The sequence below is a fragment of the Cebus imitator genome, unplaced genomic scaffold (assembly GCF_001604975.1).
Source record: "Cebus imitator isolate Cc_AM_T3 unplaced genomic scaffold, Cebus_imitator-1.0 Scaffold127, whole genome shotgun sequence".
Lineage (NCBI taxonomy): Eukaryota > Metazoa > Chordata > Mammalia > Primates > Cebidae > Cebus > Cebus imitator.
Window position 1 is genome coordinate 1,240,847 of NW_016107442.1, and position 21,033 is coordinate 1,261,879.

At 35.9% G+C, this 21,033-nt stretch overlaps 1 protein-coding gene across 12 annotated transcripts in view; it reads right to left on the bottom strand.

The window, feature by feature from the left end:
- The window catches only part of SLIT2 (slit guidance ligand 2), a 377,791-nt gene that overhangs the window by 149,971 nt on the left and 206,787 nt on the right, over positions 1–21,033 (bottom strand). For all 12 annotated transcript variants that reach the window (XM_017540559.1, XM_017540557.1, XM_017540558.1 and 9 more), the window contains exon 5: positions 9,496–9,567. In XM_017540559.1, coding sequence (XP_017396048.1) covers positions 9,496–9,567 — 72 coding nt within the window. The remainder of the gene's footprint in view (positions 1–9,495; positions 9,568–21,033) is intronic.

A 21,033-nucleotide genomic window follows, 5' to 3' on the forward strand; every position in this document is an offset into this window, starting at 1 on the left:
TTAATCTCATGGGAATAATGGGGTTAAAAAGAATAATATTCATGATCGTGGCCAGGAGTAGTGGCTCACATCTGTAATCCCAACACTTTGGGAGGCTGAGGCAGGTGGATCACCTGAGGTCACATCTTGAGGCCGGCCTGGCCAACATGATGAAAACCTGTCTCTACTAAAAATACAAAAAAGTTAGCTGGGCAAGGTGGCGCATTCCTGCAATACCAGCTACTCGAGAATCCATATATTCAGATGTACCACTCTATGCTTCACACACAAAAAGTTCTGAAACTCATCTGATTTTCTTTAACACTAAAAGTAATTTATCATACTTTCATATTTAGCAATACAATGTTGCTAAATATAAGTTTTAAACATAGGTGTACTAAATGACAAAAAAGCTAAACATTTGACTACTTGGCATCCTGAAATATAGAGATGTTATTCCATCATTTAGATTTTCTTAAGGGATTTCCTGTTTTATTCTTTTAAAATATGGATATCATACTGTGTTTGAATTACATATACAATACTTAGATTAATAATACATATATAACTGCAATAATTTCTATTAGTGTGTTCCTGCTCTGCAAATTCACATTTTACTGCAGCATCCAACTTATAAGTTCGCATTAATAATAGGTTTTTTGGGAAGAATTACAAGACACATAAAATGTACTTAACTCTAACAATACAGAACACGGCAATCTTTAATAATTTCTAAGCCAATCAGGATCTCCCAATGTCTCAACAAAATTATTATAACTGTGCTCCAACTTTGTATTGTTTCGTTTCATTCAAGGTGCTAGAAATAGTTTACTTCATGTTCATATTATTATTGTAAGATAGAAAACTCCAAAAATTTAGTTGACTTAAGATACATCAAAATGACTAAAATTAATGAAGGAATAACAATTTTTGGCTATTGTAAGGAAACCTAATAAAATATATAAATCACATGGCAGAAAAAGAATAAAAAGCTGTAAATATATGAGCATGTTCTCTTCTACTTCTTCCCATATGTGTATTAACTTCAAGTCAATACAAATGTCTGTATATACCAATATTTATGCCAATCATGGCTTTTAAAGAGCAGCCACAAATGTAAATTATAACATAGAGTATAAGAATTATAAAAACTAATCATAAATGAACATCCTCAACCTAAGTTTCAGCAACTATATTCTTTACCTCTGCATAAAAGCACATCAGTATTAACCTGAAAACTGGCAAATAAAACAGTTAAGGTAAGGACCATTCTGAGGACTCAAAGTAATTTATATTATGTGAGAATTTAATCCTTTTACAATCTTTCAGGCAACAATTTGTTTTTCTCATAGGAATAAAGAATCTCAGTTTTCATAGGAATTGCCTATGGTATAAATTTGCATAAGTTGGTCAATTTGGAAGGAAGAAGCAAAAGAGAGCGTAGTAGAGATGTGGAAGAAACCTGTTTTAACATAAATTGAGGGAAGGATAACTAAATTGACAGTAAGTCTTGTTAATTGTAAGTAATCAAAAGTGGTAGAAACTGAAAATGATACTAATAATTGCTAACATTTAATGAATTCACAGCATATGGCAAGATCTGTAGATGCCTCATCTCATTGTTTATCATGATAACTTGGGAAAGAGAAATTAGCATCATCCAGATTTTAAAGATGAGAAAATGAGACTCACAGAAATTCAGTAATTTATATATGGTAGGTAGCAAATAGTCTGTGGGGTTTTCATTGGAATGTAGATATATGTATTGCCGTAACTACCCCTCAATACATAGTGGCCCGGGAAACAGACTCAGCTTTTTGTTCTCCAAATGGAGGTTTCAGCTAAATCAGTGATAATTGTGGAATAGACCGGTAGATAAAAGTACTACAGAATGTCAGAAAAGGCAGAGATTGCTCTAAGCTGATATAGTCATGAAAGAAATGGGAAAAATAACCTCAGATCCTTAAAAAATGGATAGAATCTAAGTAGCCAGAAAATAAAGTATTTCCTATGGAGGAAATGGGTCTACCAATGAATAGTTGTGAGCAGAGGCACTACAATGTTCACAGTGAATATATACAATAGAGAGACCATTCTGGCTTGAGCAAAGAGCCTGTGTACAGATTGAAGGGAAAAGGGGGCTAGGAGCCTGGGTCAATGTCAGAATGTTAGGGTTAGTCAGAATGCCTAAAGAGACTGGATGTTACAGCAATTAAAAATCATCTCAGCTCTTTCAGGAAAGAGTCTGTAATTCCTATAGATACTGCAGAACTAGGTAACATTAGGCCTACTTGTAGAGTCCCTGTATCTAGGATATTATAGATACTAGATTATTGGCTGCGTTCTGCTCTATTCCCCAGGCTTTTCCATACTTTAAGACAACTTTTTAAATAAACTGAATACTTTTAAACCATGTAGTAATGGAATAATAAATAACGCTTTATGAAAAATATCTGGGAACTTTGTTAAAATTATCTAATGAGATTACAAACTACAGGTCAAAATTCAATCAGCAGGCTATTATAAGAGTTCAGAGGTCACAAAGTGTGCTGTTCAGTGTAAAAAATGCAAAAAATCAAAGGTCCATTCTGTCTCATAAGACGATATAGCAGCCATGGCACGCTTATGCCAATTCACATTTTGTTTAAGTATGTGAATTGGAATCCCAGTTGCTGAATCAGACTGTTTTGTATTTTGTTTGTTTTATTCTAGAAAGCATTTATGAAGAAATATTGTTAGATTACATTTTTACATGACAAAATGCATTATTGAAGAAAAACTGTGGAAAGCACTCTGAACACCAAAGCAAAATGCAAAAATGGAGAGATTATTGGTAGCAAACTTTATCATAGTTGTTGGGGATTACCACAATTCATTGTGCTTTCAAGAGGGAGGGCAACCAGATACAACACAGGACCATGGACAGTTCCCATAGTACTGATGGGGCATCTGCTGAGTTACTAATTTTTTATATACATGAGTGCCTGAGACAACCGCTTTTTATTCAGATAGATAGTAAATGAAGGTGAGTTTCATTTCAGAAAGGCACATTTCAGAATGGCAATAAAATATCTTATCTTCATTTACTAGCTAAGTAAAAAGTTCTCCCTATAGAGGTTTGTTCCGAAGGCTCTATATCACACTGAAGACCCGTCAAATTTAATTGAGTAAGGATAGCAAGCTCTATGCATGAGAAACAAACCTATCCTTTACAGGCTCTTCAGCTTCAGGTTTACTGAAAATACTTTATGAAGAAGCTGGAGGCACGGACATCTACACTTTCAATCTGATACCAATGGATTTTAAATAAAATCCAATGAATTAAACAACAACAACAAAAAGCCCTAGCAGATTAAAGAAGACATTTTGCAATCATGACTTAACTTATATGACAAACCTAAATGAGGTCTTGCATTTGCCACTCTTTTCTTGACATGGAACCAACCCAAATGCCCATCGACGACAGACTGGATAGGGAAAATGTGGCACATATACACCATGGAATATTATGCAGCCATCAAAAACGATGAGTTTGGGTCCTTTGTAGGGACATGGATGAACCTGGAAACCATCATTCTCAGCAAACTGACAGAAGAGCAGAAGATCAAACACCGCATGTTCTCACTCATAGGCGGGTGTTGAACAATGAGAACACATGGACACAGGGAGGGGAGCACTACACACTGGGGTCAGTTGGGGGGAAATAGGGGAGGGACGGTGGGGGGTGGGAAGCTGGGGAGAGATAGCAAGGGGAGAAATGCCAGATGTAGGTGATGGGGAGGAAGGCAACAAATCACACTGCCACGTGTGTTCCTATGCAACAATTTTGCATGTTCTTCACATGTACCCCAAAACCTAAAATGCAATAAAATAAATGGGAAAAAAAATATTGATTCTATACCAAGTGAGCAACCTTTGCTCTCTTATCATTAGGAATTATGTAGATGACAGTGAAAACTAGAAAAGATATATTTAAAATGAGTTAAATGTAACAATATGATGAAATATGTAGGCATCTCTGTGTATCTGGGATGGAACTGTGAGTTTTCCTTCTATGGGTTATAATGGATCCATCGATACAAAACTTGAAAATGACAGAGTTCCAGCAGAAAAACAAAATTTCTCACTAATGTAAATAGCTCTGCAACAACACATAGATTAACTCTCTCTATTCTGTTTGCCAAATCTTTTTATGCTAATAAATAATGTATTCCAAATTGGGTGACTTCTTTCCTAAAATGTCATAGGAATATATATATTTATTTTCCAAACAATATCTTGGCTTACCTAAAGCGAACTGTGATGAATCATCTTGTGACTTAAAACCTTGTCTAAAAAGTAATGCATGTACAAAAAAAAATAAAAATAAAAATAAAACATCCCCCCCAACATATTGTTTACCAAAAAGCATTTTGTTCCTGGAAAAAGATTATAAGACTAATATGTGATTAATGGAATTGAGATGATGCAAGCAAATTGGAAAGAGATATATTTATTTATAAACAAACAATAGTAAATTTTGATTGGAATAGAGAATGCAGTTTGTGGGTATATTGCAAAATTAAAGAAGCAAAATAGGTGTGGTTTATTTCACATAGTACATTTAAGATAATTCTTCTTTGAATTTAATTAATTTGAGTAATCATATTTAACTCACTAAAGAAACTAATGGTGATGTAAGTTAGATTTTGCTTTTGTGACACAACTAAAAACTAGTGATCTATGAAATTTTAAAGTTTATATATTTGTACTTTTTTTCTTTAATCCTAGCATAACTAAGAATGTTTTATCTTAAAAACAAAGACTTGAAATATTCTGATACTTACTAAGTACTATAAGTACTTCAAGAATAAGCTCACAATTCTTGGTAGTAAAGTGAGATTTAATTTAATATTTTCCTAAGTTACCAATTAAATGGAAATGCCTAATAGATACTTGAAAACAAATCAGTGGCACAACGTAACATGACCCTGTTCAAGATTTGTTAAGAAGGCAGGAGAGGCTTTATTGTACTAGTGCTAAAGCTTTTCAATATATATACACATTTCTAAAGAAAATTTTCATAAATATTGGTTATATTTTGTTAAAGCATCAGTTGATAATGACATGCTATCGATACTTTAGTTCATATTTGGTTTTGGAGTTTAAAAACACAAATGTAAATCCTATGGAAATGTGACACCAGTGACTATAATAAACACTATAATTTAGTTGATATTTTCATATGATCTTATTATTCTCATAGCACATCTCACTGTCTAAAATGGCAAGGGAAAAAGTAGTTTAAATTGTGGCTGGGAAAAATAAGGTAGCGAAATAAAATGTACAAAATTTTAATCCAGTTAAGAAATGAATAGAGAGAAGCAAAAAAGTTATGGGAAGTCCTCACTGGAGATGTTTAAGAGCAAGATAAATGTCCATCTGTTTAGAATAGTTCTAGTTTGACTTGCCTGGAGGAAGGGGAATGAGATCTGCTAATTTGCAAAATTTCCACAGCATCAATTTCATATCACTGGGATACCGCCTTGAGCATATTTAGTCAATCCACAAGATTAAAGCAAATGCTTTTACTGACAATCTTGTGAACACTGGAATTTGCTCTAAGGCTTAATGTGGTAAATCCCCTAAACCTGTTACAGTGCATCAGACAGGGCTTTTACATAGTGCCATACAAAGTATGGCCTCGATGCAGCTAAGGTACATACTCCTGAGCAGCTTCTTTTAACTCTGAACAGTAGCCACGACGGCATCATGCAGGGTTTTTCAACTTATAAAGGTCCATACTGGTGTGATGAATGGGATGAAATACCTTCTTCTTACACTAAATTTCAACTTTCAAATGTACATACTGGCGTGATAAATGGAAATGGGTACCTTCTTCTTACACCAAATACTAATAATATTAATAATGCTAACATTAATGGAAATGTATTAAGTCATGACAGTGACTTATGGTCACCAGTTTCATAATAATATCAATACAAATGTACCCTCAGTTTTAATATATTTTACCAGATAGCCTTCGTAAGTTTTAACAATAAAATTAAACTTCATATAAAGCTCCATAATATTGGAACTTTCTTTTGAACAATGTAGTTTGAACTATTTTTTAATTCTAGAAAATGCCTTTTCCTATAAAAATTTTCATAATATTGCAGCTGTCATCCCAATTCATACAATAAGCCTATACATTCATTGTGATATTTTAATATTTCTCTCACTGTCTTTCACATTACATGGAAGGGAATAAATTGTTCTTTTGATCACCATCATTCAGTACCCACACAGTTTCTGAAGCCCCTTTTCTTTTGTAGTAACATAAGCCTCCAAAGGTGAAATAACATAGACACTGCAATACTAAGCTCCTCCTACATTCAGATTCTTATAATTCTTACCACTGCTGCTATTCAGGATACACACCGCTTTGCCTTTAAAAAACAGGGGCAGCTGGGCGCGGTGGCTCACCGCTGTAATCCCAGCACTTTAGAAGGTCAACACAAGTGTATAATTTGAGGTCAGGAGTTCAACACCAGCCTGTGCAACATGGGGAAACCCCATCTCTACTAAAAATACAAAAATTAGCTGGGTGTAGTGGCCGGCACCTGCAATCCCAGCTACTCAGGAGGCCAAGGCTGGAGAATCGCTTGAACCTGGGAGGCAAAGGTTGCAGTGAGCTGAGATTGTTCCACTGCACTCCAGCCTGGGTGACAGAGCAACTGTTTCAAAAAAACAACACAACACAAAACAAAACCAACTGGAGGGTGCGCACATTCCATCCCTTACGTTACACACACACACACACACACACACACACACACACACACCACTTGCACTATGGTTTTAGTCTACTTATCTAACCATTCCCTGATAACTTCAAGCGATATTTTTTTTCTCTTTTCTCAGCACCTACAACCTTTAATGTCTTGTTCACAAATCAAGGTGTTGTGTATATTCATTTAGTACTTTCTAAGTATATTTTCTTTTTCTATTTTGTAACTTCATGTCAAAGTGACCCATAATAGAATAGTCATATCTAGTCAATATTGCTAATCACTTCATGTTCTACTTTCCTGTCTCCTTACAATGCATTTTTCAGGGTTCACTTTTAGCAGTTGATTAGTCAAATACTTGCAAATGAAATGCCATATTTTCATAGCATTTTACTGTTTTAAAAGGTTTTTCATACACCTTCTTTCCCTAATAGCCATACAAAACCCAACTACTGTTTACTTTATAAAACTAAAAATTGGCCAGCTGCAATGGCTCAAGCCTGTAACCCCAGCACTTTTGGGAGGTCGAGGCAGGTGGATCACCTGAGGTCAGGAGTTTGAGACCAGCCTGGACAACATGGTGAAACCTCATCTCTATTAAAATACAAAATCTAGATGGATGGGTGGTGGGCGCCTGTAATCCCAACTATTCAGGAGGCAGAGGCAGGAACATCACTTGAATCCAGGAGACAGAGTTTGCAGTGAGCCGAAATCTGGATCGTGCCACTGCATTCCAGCCTGGGTAACAGAGCAAGATGTTTAAAAAGAAAAAAAAGTAGCTGAGCATGGTGAAGGGCACCTGTAATACCAGCTCCTTGGGAGGCTGAGGCAGGAGAATTGCTTGAACCCGGGAGGCAGAGGTTGCAGTGAGCCGAGATTGTGTCACTGCATTCCAGCCTGGGTGACAGAGTGTGACTCCGTCTCAAAAANAAAAAAAAGTAAAAACTTAATGAAGCAGACTAATTTGCTCATATCTACAAGTCCAAAAAATAACAAAATGTTCTGAGACTCCAGTCTTAAACTCATCTAACTGCATAAATGATAATAAAAATATTTAAAATTTGAGGAAAAATTATGCCTTCCAGGGGGAAAGATTTGAAAACTTTTCTAAATCAGCATTCCATTAGATAGGACATTGACTAGCATCGTTTATCTCTAATTAAACTTTTAAAATCACATGTTTTAAGGATAAATACAAAATCTATAAAGAAGAATCTCATCTTGACTGGTCCCTGCTTCTGCACACATCCTTAAATGTGGGAGAAGGGCCACTTGGATTCCCTGAATATCTTTACTAAGAAGATTAAAAGCCACCTGTTTTAAGGAATTAGAGGTAATACTATTGTAAGATTGCAAATAGCATTACTAAGGGATGGTCAACTGTAGCTATTGCTGTACTTTTACAGCTAAGTGATGGCAACTTCAGTAAGTGCTACATAGGGATTCTTAACGCTGTTCTGGCCAGGTATATTTAAACACCTATATCAATGAGTCTACTTGAAGGCTTCAGGAAGCCCTAACTGGCAAAGATAAAAAGAAAGCAAATAAAATCCTATTAAATTAAGCACCCAAAAAATCCTAAAGCCATAGCTTTAATGGCTTTATACATTTATAACTTAGAAGATTGTACCTTTGAGTCTTTTCCTGTACGTTAAGAAAGTACAATTTTAAAAAAATCATTTACATTAAGAAGACATAGAGGCCAAAATCTGTGGCTTTATAAACAGTTGTCTTCTTTGACAAGGGAAAACATCTGTCTTGCTTTTGCTACTGAAAAAAAATAGCATTGGATCCAACCATGGAGAATTCTGAATATAAGTTAATTCTTGAAAAAGTGCCTGCCCTGTTTATTACTAGCTAAGAAATATTAAATTCCTGACAGTTAATCTCAGCACACAGGGGCTTTTCTCCCCTACATTCCAAACTAACGTAAAAGCTAAGAAAAACATTTATGCCCTGCCATTCATAGTCTATAAAAACCCATCATTTTTAGAAGCTAATATCGTATTTTAAAATTTAGTGAGATATATATCGATATTATGACTGTCACTGAGATCCTAAATCTGATATGTACCTTTAGAAATATAGGCACTTTAAAAAATGCCTATAATTGAAACACCAGACTGAAGCTTTGTCAAAGGACAATACAGAAATGCACTTTTCTTTTTGTAAAGGAGGCTATAAGTATATTCTTTCATGAGGATATGAGGGAAAACCTTAAGAAAAACATTCACACAAAAGGGAAAGACATAATTTTGTCATTCTCATGCTTTTGGCATTTAACGAAAATGGTGATCATAAAACTCTGGAAAAGCCTGTAGCTTTAGGCTACAGGTGTCTCCAAGAAGAAAATACTATCTACTCTTTCCAGAAAATAATAGACCATATTCTGCATTTCTAATAAACACCACCAACAACTAAAAATGTAGTTACTGAAGTAAGCTGACAGAAAAATTAGGAAAAAAAATCACAAATATCTGTTAATCAAATAACTTCTTAGGTTTCAAAAGATTAATCACAAGGACTAAATAATAAATTCAATGATGACTTGTTTCCAGGCATCTTCTAAATGAGCATATCGTCAAACAGCTTGTGAAAACAATTTACAACTTACTGTTACAAGGTCTCCTACGCAAACATAAATATACACAGGGCTTTCACCATTTCTTTGTGACATCTTATTTAATATAAAATTGACTTTGAAAATAGATGATAAAACACTATAAATTTAAAACTATATACTTACAAATTTTTTATGTCAACTGCCCCACGGAAAGCCTTCCTTGGGATTGCCTGAATTTGGTTTTCACTGAGATCACTAAAAACAACAACAAAAAGTATCATGTTAGAAAATATTATTTACAGTTTATTTTATCCAAATATTTGACAAGTTATAGGACACCAGAAAGAAAATAAAACCCTAAAAGAATCATAATTAAATTCATAGCATTATATGCCATTTCTAATATAAATATTTTATATTTCTAATAAAAATTAAAAAGTTGGAATAATGGCTTCTTGAAGTAAGCTCCTAGATCTTTAATTTTATAAGAAACTGTAAATATAGCACTTGTTAATTTAAGAGTCACTCCATATCTGTGTAATAAAAACATTCTTTAAAACATGGTAAATTGTTCATAATTCAGTGTCAGGTTATTCTGAGGTTTTAGTAGTTTATATCACTGGCATAACTTATAAAGTATGTAGGAAAGCAGCCTACTTAATTTCCCTGAGTAGAGTGGGTAAAAACTGATAAAACCTGAACAATATGATTAAGTTTTCATAGCACTTCTAGTAATCTTGAAAATGGAACATGGAAGAACTGGCCCAACAATAAAACCCACACAGTTTATGCATAAAATATTAATAGCAGGTTGATATAAAGCCTTCTTTAAATAATTCTATTATAATCATAAACATAGACTGTCTATATTTACATTTTAATTTAATTGAGAAATACGTTTTAATCACAGGAAAAACCACTCTGAGTTGGAAATAACAGTTTGTAAAAATCACTCATCTCATAAAATGGATCATTATTTTTCCTTGTGAGAATTCCAATGCAATTCTATGAGCTCACATAGTATTGTTAGCCCTAATGAGTAGAATATAAATATCCATGCAAGAAATGTCAATGAAAGCAGAAAATTCTCATCTAGTTTTAAGTAACATTACCACACAGCAGAGTTGAAATGGTAAACGTAATAAATTATTAAAGCAACAATGTCGGTATGAAAATTACTTTTAAAATTCTAAGACAACTGATTCTCACAAAGAAATATGAAGCTACTAACCACAGGTGCCTATCAGATGAAAATAAAGCCATTTTCCAATATGAGGAGGCATACTGGACGGATTCATCCACATCCTCCTCTCCCACACTGCTGCTTACGATCTGAATTTCTTGTTCAGACACTTGTGGTTGTACAATAGTGAGAGAACTGGCAGATACAGAGATTTACTGTATGGTCTTGACCTTACTAGCACCAAGTTTTAAGCAAAGAAGATTTGCATTTATATCTCAACATTCTCAATGATCAAATAAAAAAAAAAGTTTGCTAAGCAATTTGTAAAAAAATAAATACCAGTCTATTTAAAGAGTAAAGGTCTGTAGCACAACAAATTATTTCAAACAATAAATTTACAAAATGTGCTTATGTAGGAGTTAAGGCAGCCATCCACTTCCTAAGTGATATAGCACGTTACTGTTTTCAATAGTTTCAGTATGTCCCTAAGAGTAATAATCCTTCATTTCCTTAAAAATTGCTTAATTCTCCAGTTTGCCATCGATTTAGACTGACTTCCTTCCTTTGTTTAATTACATGAAGTTAAGAATATTTAACAATATATATTTCAAAGCCCTGATGACAGAAACACTGTTCAGAGAAGGCTACAGAACAAAGAGAAAATGAAGAGATAGAGGAGCCACAAAAATAAGAAAGTAATAAGAAATGAGGAGGAAAAAATTGCATTCCAGAAAATTTGAATCTATTTACAATGCCTCCTGAAAACCATTTAGTAGTGTTTCTACTGTTACGTCTTCACCAATTCCATGTTTTTGAATCTCATATTATTTTTCACTTCTAAGACACACAAAAAAATGCATCGAACAGTGTGTAGATGAATAAAAATGGCAGAGGTGTTTGTTCCAGACCTCGCCTGCTTCTGCAGGGACTGGGCAGAACCTATAGCCTCAGTTCTGCTCAGTCCCTAGGCACAGTTTTGTCTTACAGTCATGGAAGTCGAGTGGGCTGGGTGAAAGTCAGGGAGATGATTTTAGGTGGTTTGTAGAAAAACCAGTGAAAAGCACAGTCAGAATGTCATTCCTTCTAAATTTGATTTTAGTCCTTGAAATCACCCTTGACAGAATTGGAGGGCATCAAATAGCTGTATCCTTCAAATAGAATTTTTTTTCTTTTTGCAAAAGTATGAGAGTGTACTGCTCAGAGCCTCCTTATCCTCTGAAGGCTAATGGTTTGTGTGTGGCTGTCCCCTGAGTAAATGGCTCCACAGGCCACATTATGCGGTCTCAGCTCTGGTGCTAAGGATTAATTACGGATCCCAGACCCCTTCAGTTAAATGGGCCATGTGCACCCACAACAGGAGGAAGAAACTAACACATTTTTAGTACCTACTATATGCAATAGTGCTTTTTAAGCAGAAATTATTACCTTACTTAAATTATATTTCCTTTATTCCTCATAACCCCCTTGTAAAATAGATATTGTTACTTGGCTTTACAGGAAAGGAAACAGAGCTTCAGAGATGTTCGGTGTTTGTGCTAAAAAATGAGACAAATTGTTCAAGTAAATATGTAGAAAACATAGGTAAATATTTAGCCAAGATTTCGGGATTTCTAAAGATGATTCCAGGAGCTACTTAATCTCAACATGTCCTTCCCGTGGTCTGGAATCTAGAGAGCTTTTTCCTATCTCATCCTAGCCTCTGACTTAATGTCATTTGCAAAATGGCATTAGATTATGTTTTAACAATGATCTATATTTTCTCTATATAGTCATCTGAGGGTTAGCAGTTATCTCAATCCAACATATTGTTATTTAATATCCACTATATGTTGCATGGGCTACCGAGTTAGATAAAGCCAATTTCCTGTCTTCAGGAATTTTCAAATTGAGTAAAGAAGATGAGGGGAATAGCCAAACAGAAGGATGAATAATGTAAGTTCCAAAAAAAATTATTGAGAGTCAAAAAAGCAAGAAAGCACTTGGAATAAGAACAAAAAGATCATGTGAATGTGTCAACATACAAAGGCAGACGGGCAGAGGCGGAACAGCACTCCCAATGACATAAACAGCAAAAACCAGGCATAAAGGTAGGAACACACTGAAGTTTTTATGCGAGTAGCTGCGGTCTGGTTTCCTAAGAGGGTACAACATATGCAGTGGAAGAAGAGGAAAAGGGGTGGGAAGGGCAAATCAATGGTGTGCTGAGACATTACTGACAGCCGTGTATTGTTCTGTAAACTGTGTGGAATGAGCAAAATGAGTCAGAACTACCCCGTCAGTGAGATGGACCTGCCAAGGGAGGAGTCTGTAATTATATCACCAGCTAATAGAGTGTAACAGTGCGTTTCAGAGCAAGGAAATGGCTTCATTGGAGTTGGTTTTTAGGAAGATTAATCTGGAAATTGAGTTTCAGACTTTTTCATACCAACTGGGGAATGTATCCTCATTTCAGCAGACAATGATATAGAGAGGAAGGTGATGGTCGGGAGAAGATGGGTTCTTCCTTAGATTAACTAAATTGGCAGTGGAATTTAGGATGGATACATGGGGTGAAACGCTCAAGTTTAGTTATATTGTATTTGGAAGGTCAGATAAAGACATATGATAGCTGGGGAAAGGACAGTGAGAATCTCAAGCAACCATCAACCCTCAGTTCATCGCTTCCTTACTCTGGGACAGTTAGTGTATGAGGCATCTCCACCCTATAAATAGAAAAAATAGAGAAGACCAATAACGACATTAGTAATGTATGAAAAAACAAAACTTAGAAGCGGATTGCATGTGGAGATGGACCGGGTAAGGGACAGAGGGGTTACAGGAGTCACTTTGAAGTTAGATTAACCATTGACGAAGTTGGGAAATCAAAAGAGCAGTTTGGAGTGCTGATTATGATTTGATTTTGAACATTTTTTAAATCTAGTTGGAGATTTGTTGTTGACGAGAATAAAGACAGTTTATGGTAAGTAAATTATGAGTGGTATCTGAGAAAGGTAATCAAGGAGACAGGTAAAAGATGGAACAGTCATTGGTGGCTTGGTTGACCCAGGCCACCTTCCAAATAAATTGAGATCTTATGTGAAACTTGTTTAAAACTGATTAAGCTTGGTAGTTCTCAGCCGTCAATGCTGGGGAAAGAGGTGGCAGGTGGTGGGTGGCAGGAATTTAAGGAGGGAGGCAGCTTGCCAGAGCAATTGAGAACACTGACTTCAGGGCCAGACCATCTGAGATTAAATTCCAGCTCTCCCATTTATTAGTCATGTGACCTTGGGTCACACTGCTTACCATCGCTGTGCCTTAGTTTCTTCATCTATAAAACAAAACTATAATAGTTCCTATTTCATAGGATTGTTAGGTGGATTGAATGAGTTCATACCTTTTAAATGTTCAAAAATGACTTGGCACATAGTAGGGACTACAGAGGTGATGGCTTCATACGTGTTATGATTGTTCTACTTGGAGACACATTTATGTGGCCCTGAGAATACCTGCTAAATTCCCCAAAGATCACTGTAGTCGATGTGAGACATTTCTGATGGGAGTGTACTGTTCTGTGAACTGTGTGGAATGAGCAAAATGAGTCAGAACTACTGAGTCAGTGGGATGAAGTTTGTAAGTATATCACTAGGTAATAGAGTGTAAAAATGTGTTTCAGAGGAAAGAAATGGCTATATTGGGGTTGATTTTTAGAAAGATTAATCTGGACATTGAGTTTCAGAGCAGGTAGGGAAAATGCGTAGAGAGATGTTATCAGGCAGTGTGTCAGAGAGTCAGTGGGTCTCCAGTAAAGTAGGCAATGTTTTTAGAGAACACTACATAATAAAGTTAGGAGTTAGTCTCTGGCGCAAATATAAAATCTTCAGTAGAAGTTAATGTGGGTGTCATCTCTGGGAGAACTTAGAGCTATTCAAGTTTGCTGAGTTAGCAAGTAACAATGGAAAAGTATTTGTAAAGGAGGAGCGTGCTAATGATACACAGGATACTGGGGACTTAGGATTGAAGACATGAAAACTAGGTTAGTTTTGTTAAGATGATACTACAAATGCTCAGGCATGATAATGTGGAATTTTCAATAGAAATTAAAAATATTGAGCACCTTAAACTTGAAAACTCGGTTTATTCATTTTTCAAGATCACATAGAAATGAGGGGAGCTGGGAAGACTTCCCCATTCTGAAGCTCATCCCAAAGAAAAGATATGAAGAAGGGTGAATATAAGCATTTTGAAATAGGAAAGATGTTACATTGTTGGTATTGGACCAGTTGGAGAGATACCGGCCTCCCAGAGCCAAGTCTGAGAAGTGTCTTACTAGCTAGTCATGAAACAACGGAATTTCCTGTTTTAGACCCTCCCCCTTCAACTATATCTAATCCATTCCCAAAACCATCCCAGCACCGTCTCCAATCAAGTCCCTTTCTCCATTCTCCACTGCCATGGTCACTGGTAGAAACTTCATCAACACTCTTCATCGATGACTGAGACTCCAAACTGATCTCCCTGTTTTGACTTATGATTCCTTCCAAGGCGTCTCCCACACTGGCACTAGAATTGTATTTCTAAATTTGAAGTTATATCAAAACACTTCTTCCCTATGTCTTCCTGTCTCAGTTAAGAAGATACCATCCATACCGACATTCAGACCAAAAACTCTGGAGTTCTCAGTGACACATCACGGTTTTCTATAACCTACATCCAAATCACTAGCAAATCCTCTCAACTCTATTTTCAAAATATGTCCAGAATCTGACCTACCTGCACCTCTTGTCTCCTGATCACACCTACCATCTCATCTTGTCTGAGTCACCTAATAGTCTCCTAACAGTCTCTCTTGCTTCTGCCCTTGCCTTCCTAGAGCCATATCTTGTCAGATTTCTAATGAAAATTTTAGATACCTTGCCTCACTACAAAAGAAAGCTCAAAGTGTCATAAAGGTTTACAAATTCCTCCCAAATTTGGTCAACACATCCTTTTTGACCTTATCTCTTTTTACCCTTCCCTTCACCGTCTCTATTTCAGCCACACTGGCCTCCTTAGTGTTACCTGAAAACTCTCATTCTCTTACTTCAGGTCCTTCCTTGATATTTGCTGTCATTCTATTTCCACCTCATTCCTTCACTCATGAATTTCACGCCCCCTTAATTCACCTTTTATATGATCGTATTCCAAACTGTTCAGCTTTTGCATGTTCTCTTTTTGCCTCAAGCAACTACTTCCTATCACCATGAGATGCAGAGTTAAACACTGTTCAAGACGCAGACCAACTCCTCAGCTGAGCCTAATGCTAAAATCTCCATAACCTATCAACTATGTGATGTTGTCAAGGTACTAAGCCTGTCTCTCCATTTGCTTATCTGTAAGATGAACTCATATGAATATCTCTTAGAATTGTTTTGCCTAGTTACAAATAAGGTTTGTATTAATAATATAAATTAGCATTTACATCATTACATAATAAAATTATTGCATAATTATTTTCATTATTGGGGAGTTGCTTGTTCCCTTTTATGAACTCCTAAGGAGACTTGTGCTGTTATTTATTTTAATTCTGTAATTTAAATTGACTGTTTTAGGTTCCACATACAAGTGGTATCATGTGGAATTTGTCATCTTGTTCTTGGCTTATTTCACTTAACATGATGTCCTCTAGTTTCTAAAAAAGTTGATTTCACAGCAGGGGGTAAAATGGTACCTACCAGTGGCTGTGGCAGTTACGGGGAAGTGGGTTGGGGAGATGTTGGTCAAATAATATATATTTACAATTACATAGAAAGAATAAGTTCCAGAGATCTATTGTACAACAGGGTGCCTATAGTTAATAACAATATATCATATTCTTGGCAAATGCTAAGAGAGTGGCTAAGTGTCCTCTGTACAGAAATGATGACTATGTGAGGTCACGATTTGTTACTCAGTTGATTTAACCATTCCACAATGTATACATACTTGAAAACATCATGTTTGCAATAAATATCTACAAATTTATGCTAATTTTAAAAATAAGTAAAGTTGAAAAAAATAGTTTTAATTGAATTCCTTTCCTAAATAATTTTCTCTCCTATTAGACAATATGATAAACAAAGGTGGGAATGTTCATTCATCTTTTTTTTTTTTTTTTTTTTTGAGAGGGAGTCTTGCTCTGTTGTCCAGACTGGAGTACAGTGGTGCAATCTTGGCTCACTGCAACCTCCGCCTCCCAGGTTTAAGCGATTCTCCCAGGTTTAAACCTCAGCCACCTGAGTAGCTGGGACTACAGGTGCGTGCCACTAGGCTTGGCTAATTTGTTTGCATTTTTAGTAGAGACAGGGTTTCACCATGTTAGCCAGGATGGTCTCGATATCCTGACCTCATAATCCACCCGACTTGGCCTCCCAAAGCGCTGGGATTACAGGTGTGAGTTACTGCACCTGGCCTCATTCATCTTATTTCTGTAGAACTGCTGGTATGTGGTACACCTTTATCAAATGTTTGTGAAGGCAGGCAGGGAAAGGAAAAGAAAAAAAATTATGGCCAGGCACAGTGGCTCACACCTGTAATCTCAGCACTTTGGAAAGCCGGGTTGGGTGGATCACCCGAGGTCAGGAGTTCGAGACCAGCCTTGCCAACAGAAAACCGTCTCCAGTAAAAATACAAAAATTAGCTGGGTGTGGTGGTAGCACATGTAATATCTGTTACTCAGGAGGCTGTGGCAGTAGAATCGCTTGAACCTGGAAGGCAGAGGTTGCAGTGAGCTGAAATTGTGTGCCACTGCAATCCAGCCTGGGTGACAGAGCAAGACTCCATCTCAAAACAAAAAAAATTACAAAACATGGCAACTTGCAGAATGTAAGGCTGGGGAGACTTCTGTTAAGTAGAAGTCTGTGGTTTGAAGCCTGATAAGTAATAAAATCTGGTATTATAGACATAACTAGAGGAAATCCGGAAAGAAAACTGGACTTCTGAGAGGACTTTTAAACATAATGGTATCAAGGCAACACAGGCGAGGAGAATGGCAATGTTTTATAAAATGTTGGAGATAAGAGGCTACAGCTCAATAAAGAGATCAAAGACAGAAGTACAGATTAAAGAGTCTTTGTATCCTGGTGGGAATTGAACTGCATGCTGCATACATAAATCTCCTTTCAGGTGATATGCATCAACATATTTCACATTTTCAGGTTATTATCCCGAAGAACCTTATGCTTAGTTTACTGAAGATTTTAATATTTGTAAATGAGAAAGTCAGCTGTGGTCTTTTCTCACCCTCACTCCTATTTTCTTATTCATATATTCAAAAGCATTTGATAGCATAAAATCTGATGTGATCATTGCTTTATGATAATTTTGTTTCTTTCAGGGTACGTTTTTATCACCATCTTGACTGCTGCTTCTTGATCCATATGCATCTCTTCTACATAAGTTTTTCCTCTTGAAAATCTTAATAAAATTCTATGTAGAATAAGTACTTTGAGCATTCATTGTCAACTGCATGAATAAGTTCTTTTTAGGGATTATTGAGGCCACTCCTCCACCAAAATTGTCGCCCCACTCCCGCCACTGGAAATCTGAAGGAACTTCTAGTTCTCAGCAACTGAAGTTTTATTCAACATAGTAATAATAATCTCTTTCGTCTAATCTCTATTATGCCTTGATCCCAGCATTTGTTGCTGTTAATAAAAAGTGTCAATAACTTGCTGACAATAACTGTAAAATTCCACAGATGGAAGTATAAAAATGTATGCACTTTTGAACTGATAAAAAAGGTAATACTCAAAGCTAACATTTATTGAGCAGCTGCTAACTTCCAGGCAATACATTTTATTTTATTGTTTCTATAACCAAGTCAGTTTGCGTCCTCTTATTTTTATTTTGAAGGTAAAGAATGTGGGTTTGCAGAGGTTACATTATTTACCTGTGGTCACATAGCTAGTAAGCAGTGGAGCTGGGATTCGAGCTTTCTCTGTTGCTTCTCAAACCTCATACTCTCAAGCAGTGCTATACTGCTTCTTACAGGAGGTAGCTTCTGTAGAGATATGGCTCTTTGGTATTATGGTTCAGTCACCCTGGAGCTGTGGTTTCAAAATGTTAATTGAATATTACCCATAAAAATATCTAGGAACATTATTTTAAAAAAGACTTCTGAATGCAACTCCAGAAATATTAGGCAGAATCTCTAGGGAAGGGGTCCAGGAATCTAAATTTTTAATAAGTCTGCCTGTCAACCGTTATGCCCATGGTGTTTGAATCCCATGTTAGTAGCGCATTGGAACTCCACTGATGAATAGTACCTTCTAGCTTTTGTTTGGTTTATAAACATGGCATTTGTTTATTTGCATCTAGCTGGAAGTTGTAAATGCCAACAGAAAATAAAAACTAGGAAGCCCCATTAAAGCCAAGAAGGGTGTATACACTCTCTGGACAAATCAGGGAGCTGGATAAGAAAGCCCACTATTTTGTAACATGAAATTTACCATTTCACCCATTTTGAAGTGTACTGTTCTCTGGTGTTAAGTACATTCACATTGTTGTGTGACCATCAAATCCATTCTTTTTGAGAAGTAACTTTAAACCTCTTTTTGTGCATAATGCATACTGCGGCAGGTCTGGAACAGGTAAGTTGAAATAGATATCCTTGTCTCCACTCCGCATAAACTAAAACCAGGTGACCAAGTGATCTTAGTCAAGTTACTGAGATTCTTTGACTCATGTTTCATTTTCTCGAACTAGGAAAAATAATACCAAGCACTGCTGCATCATGGTTCCTGTGAGGATCAAGTGCTCCTATCTATTCCTTGTGAAGATATGAAGTGCTTCACCAGAGCACATAAAGGCACCGGCCCATCTTACTTTCTGCACTTCAATTCATTCAGTTTAGCTCACTTCAAGAATTATTTATGAAGTCAGTATGTGCTGAATACACTTAGAAATAAAAATATAAAAATAGCCTAGTCCATGCTCCCAAGAAGTTCAGATTTGGAAAGGAAAGTAGATAGGTAAAGTGATCATTGTGCCACCACCCTGATTAAAATAAAAATCAGTAAGAAAATATAGAAAGTCCTGAAATAATAAAGAAGGAAATATACTCTGTTATTGTTTGAAGTGTTGCGGGTGGTAGATGATCATCATCTTGCAATAGAGTTTTAGTTCATATATACAATATCTTTAATACCTATACATTTTTTCCTTGCCCAGCCTTGGCACGTGTTTCTCTCTCTGCTTGGAATATTCACATGATGTCTTTTAATTGGTTAATCCTCCTACTCATCCTTTGGGGCAGAGCTGGAACATTCTGTTTTCCAGCAATTTTCTTTGAAATATGTTAATGCTGGAGTAGGCTTCCTTCCTTGCATCCTGGTAGAATATTATACTCAACTGATGCCATACTGAATTGTAATCATTAGCTTCCTTGTACACATATCCCACAGAGCTGACATTTCCCTAGGAACAGTGAAAAATTCATCATTGTATCCTCCATGCCAAATGCAATGCCTGATTGTGGTCAATAAATCATGAAATTAAAGTGCCCATCAATAATTAGAAAATGGACATTACAATTCTCAATAAAAGTACTTATTTACCAGGTACTTGATGTCTTTCTTAGGGAATATTATATGAAAATCTCATCTGATACTCTGATAAATTAAAACAATGATGACTTGCTCTTTGTTTCCATAAGATATGGTAGAGATATATTTTTTTCATGATCCAAATATCTTTAATGAGGTCAGTAATGAGATCAGGTAAGATAAAGGTATCAAAGTTCGAATAGTTGTGTTAATGTAAGTACCTTGAATTTTAAGTGTTAAACAATCTTTGAAAGTTTTTATTCAGCCTAAACTATAGTCTCATTCTCAGCTTCAGCTGATGGACTTTAAAATCCTTTAATTCTCTCAATACTGTGTCCAGGGATATGTATGAGTTTCATAATTTAGTCAGCATAGCATGGATACTAACAAGGAAATAATCATTTCCTGAATACCTGACTCCATGACATTGTGTCAGGAACTGCATTATTCATTTATGAAGACACATCAAAAATGTGATGCTATTTTTCTCATCAAAATGACTGCAATATACTGAGGAAGATCAGCCATGCATATGTAAGTAAAGAGCAGACATCAACTTATGATGACATGCATGGAATGCATGTGTAAATAAAATAATGGGATTTAACAAGAGTGAGGTGGCATGCAAATCAGGAAATGTTTTTGGAAGAGGTGAGCATTAAGCTGGCTCTTATGGACAGTGATGAGGATGGTCTGGTAAAAACAAATGAAAAATTATTTCTATAAAGGAGAGCACCATGGAAAGAAGAGACACAGGTCTGTTATGGGTGACATTGCTGGAGATGAAGGGTAAGAAAATACTATTTTCTGCATTTAACAATTAGAGGGAAAAAAAGACGTTGTGTTGGTATTCTAAAACACTGACTAGAGGACTACTAGAGGACTGTTTCAGTTAATCTCAATAAGAGCAAAAAGTTAAGAGAAACCTTCTTTGTCAAGACCTATTATAGCAAAGGTTTTTAGGAATCTCTGTGCTAGAACAACTAGAGCACGACATCT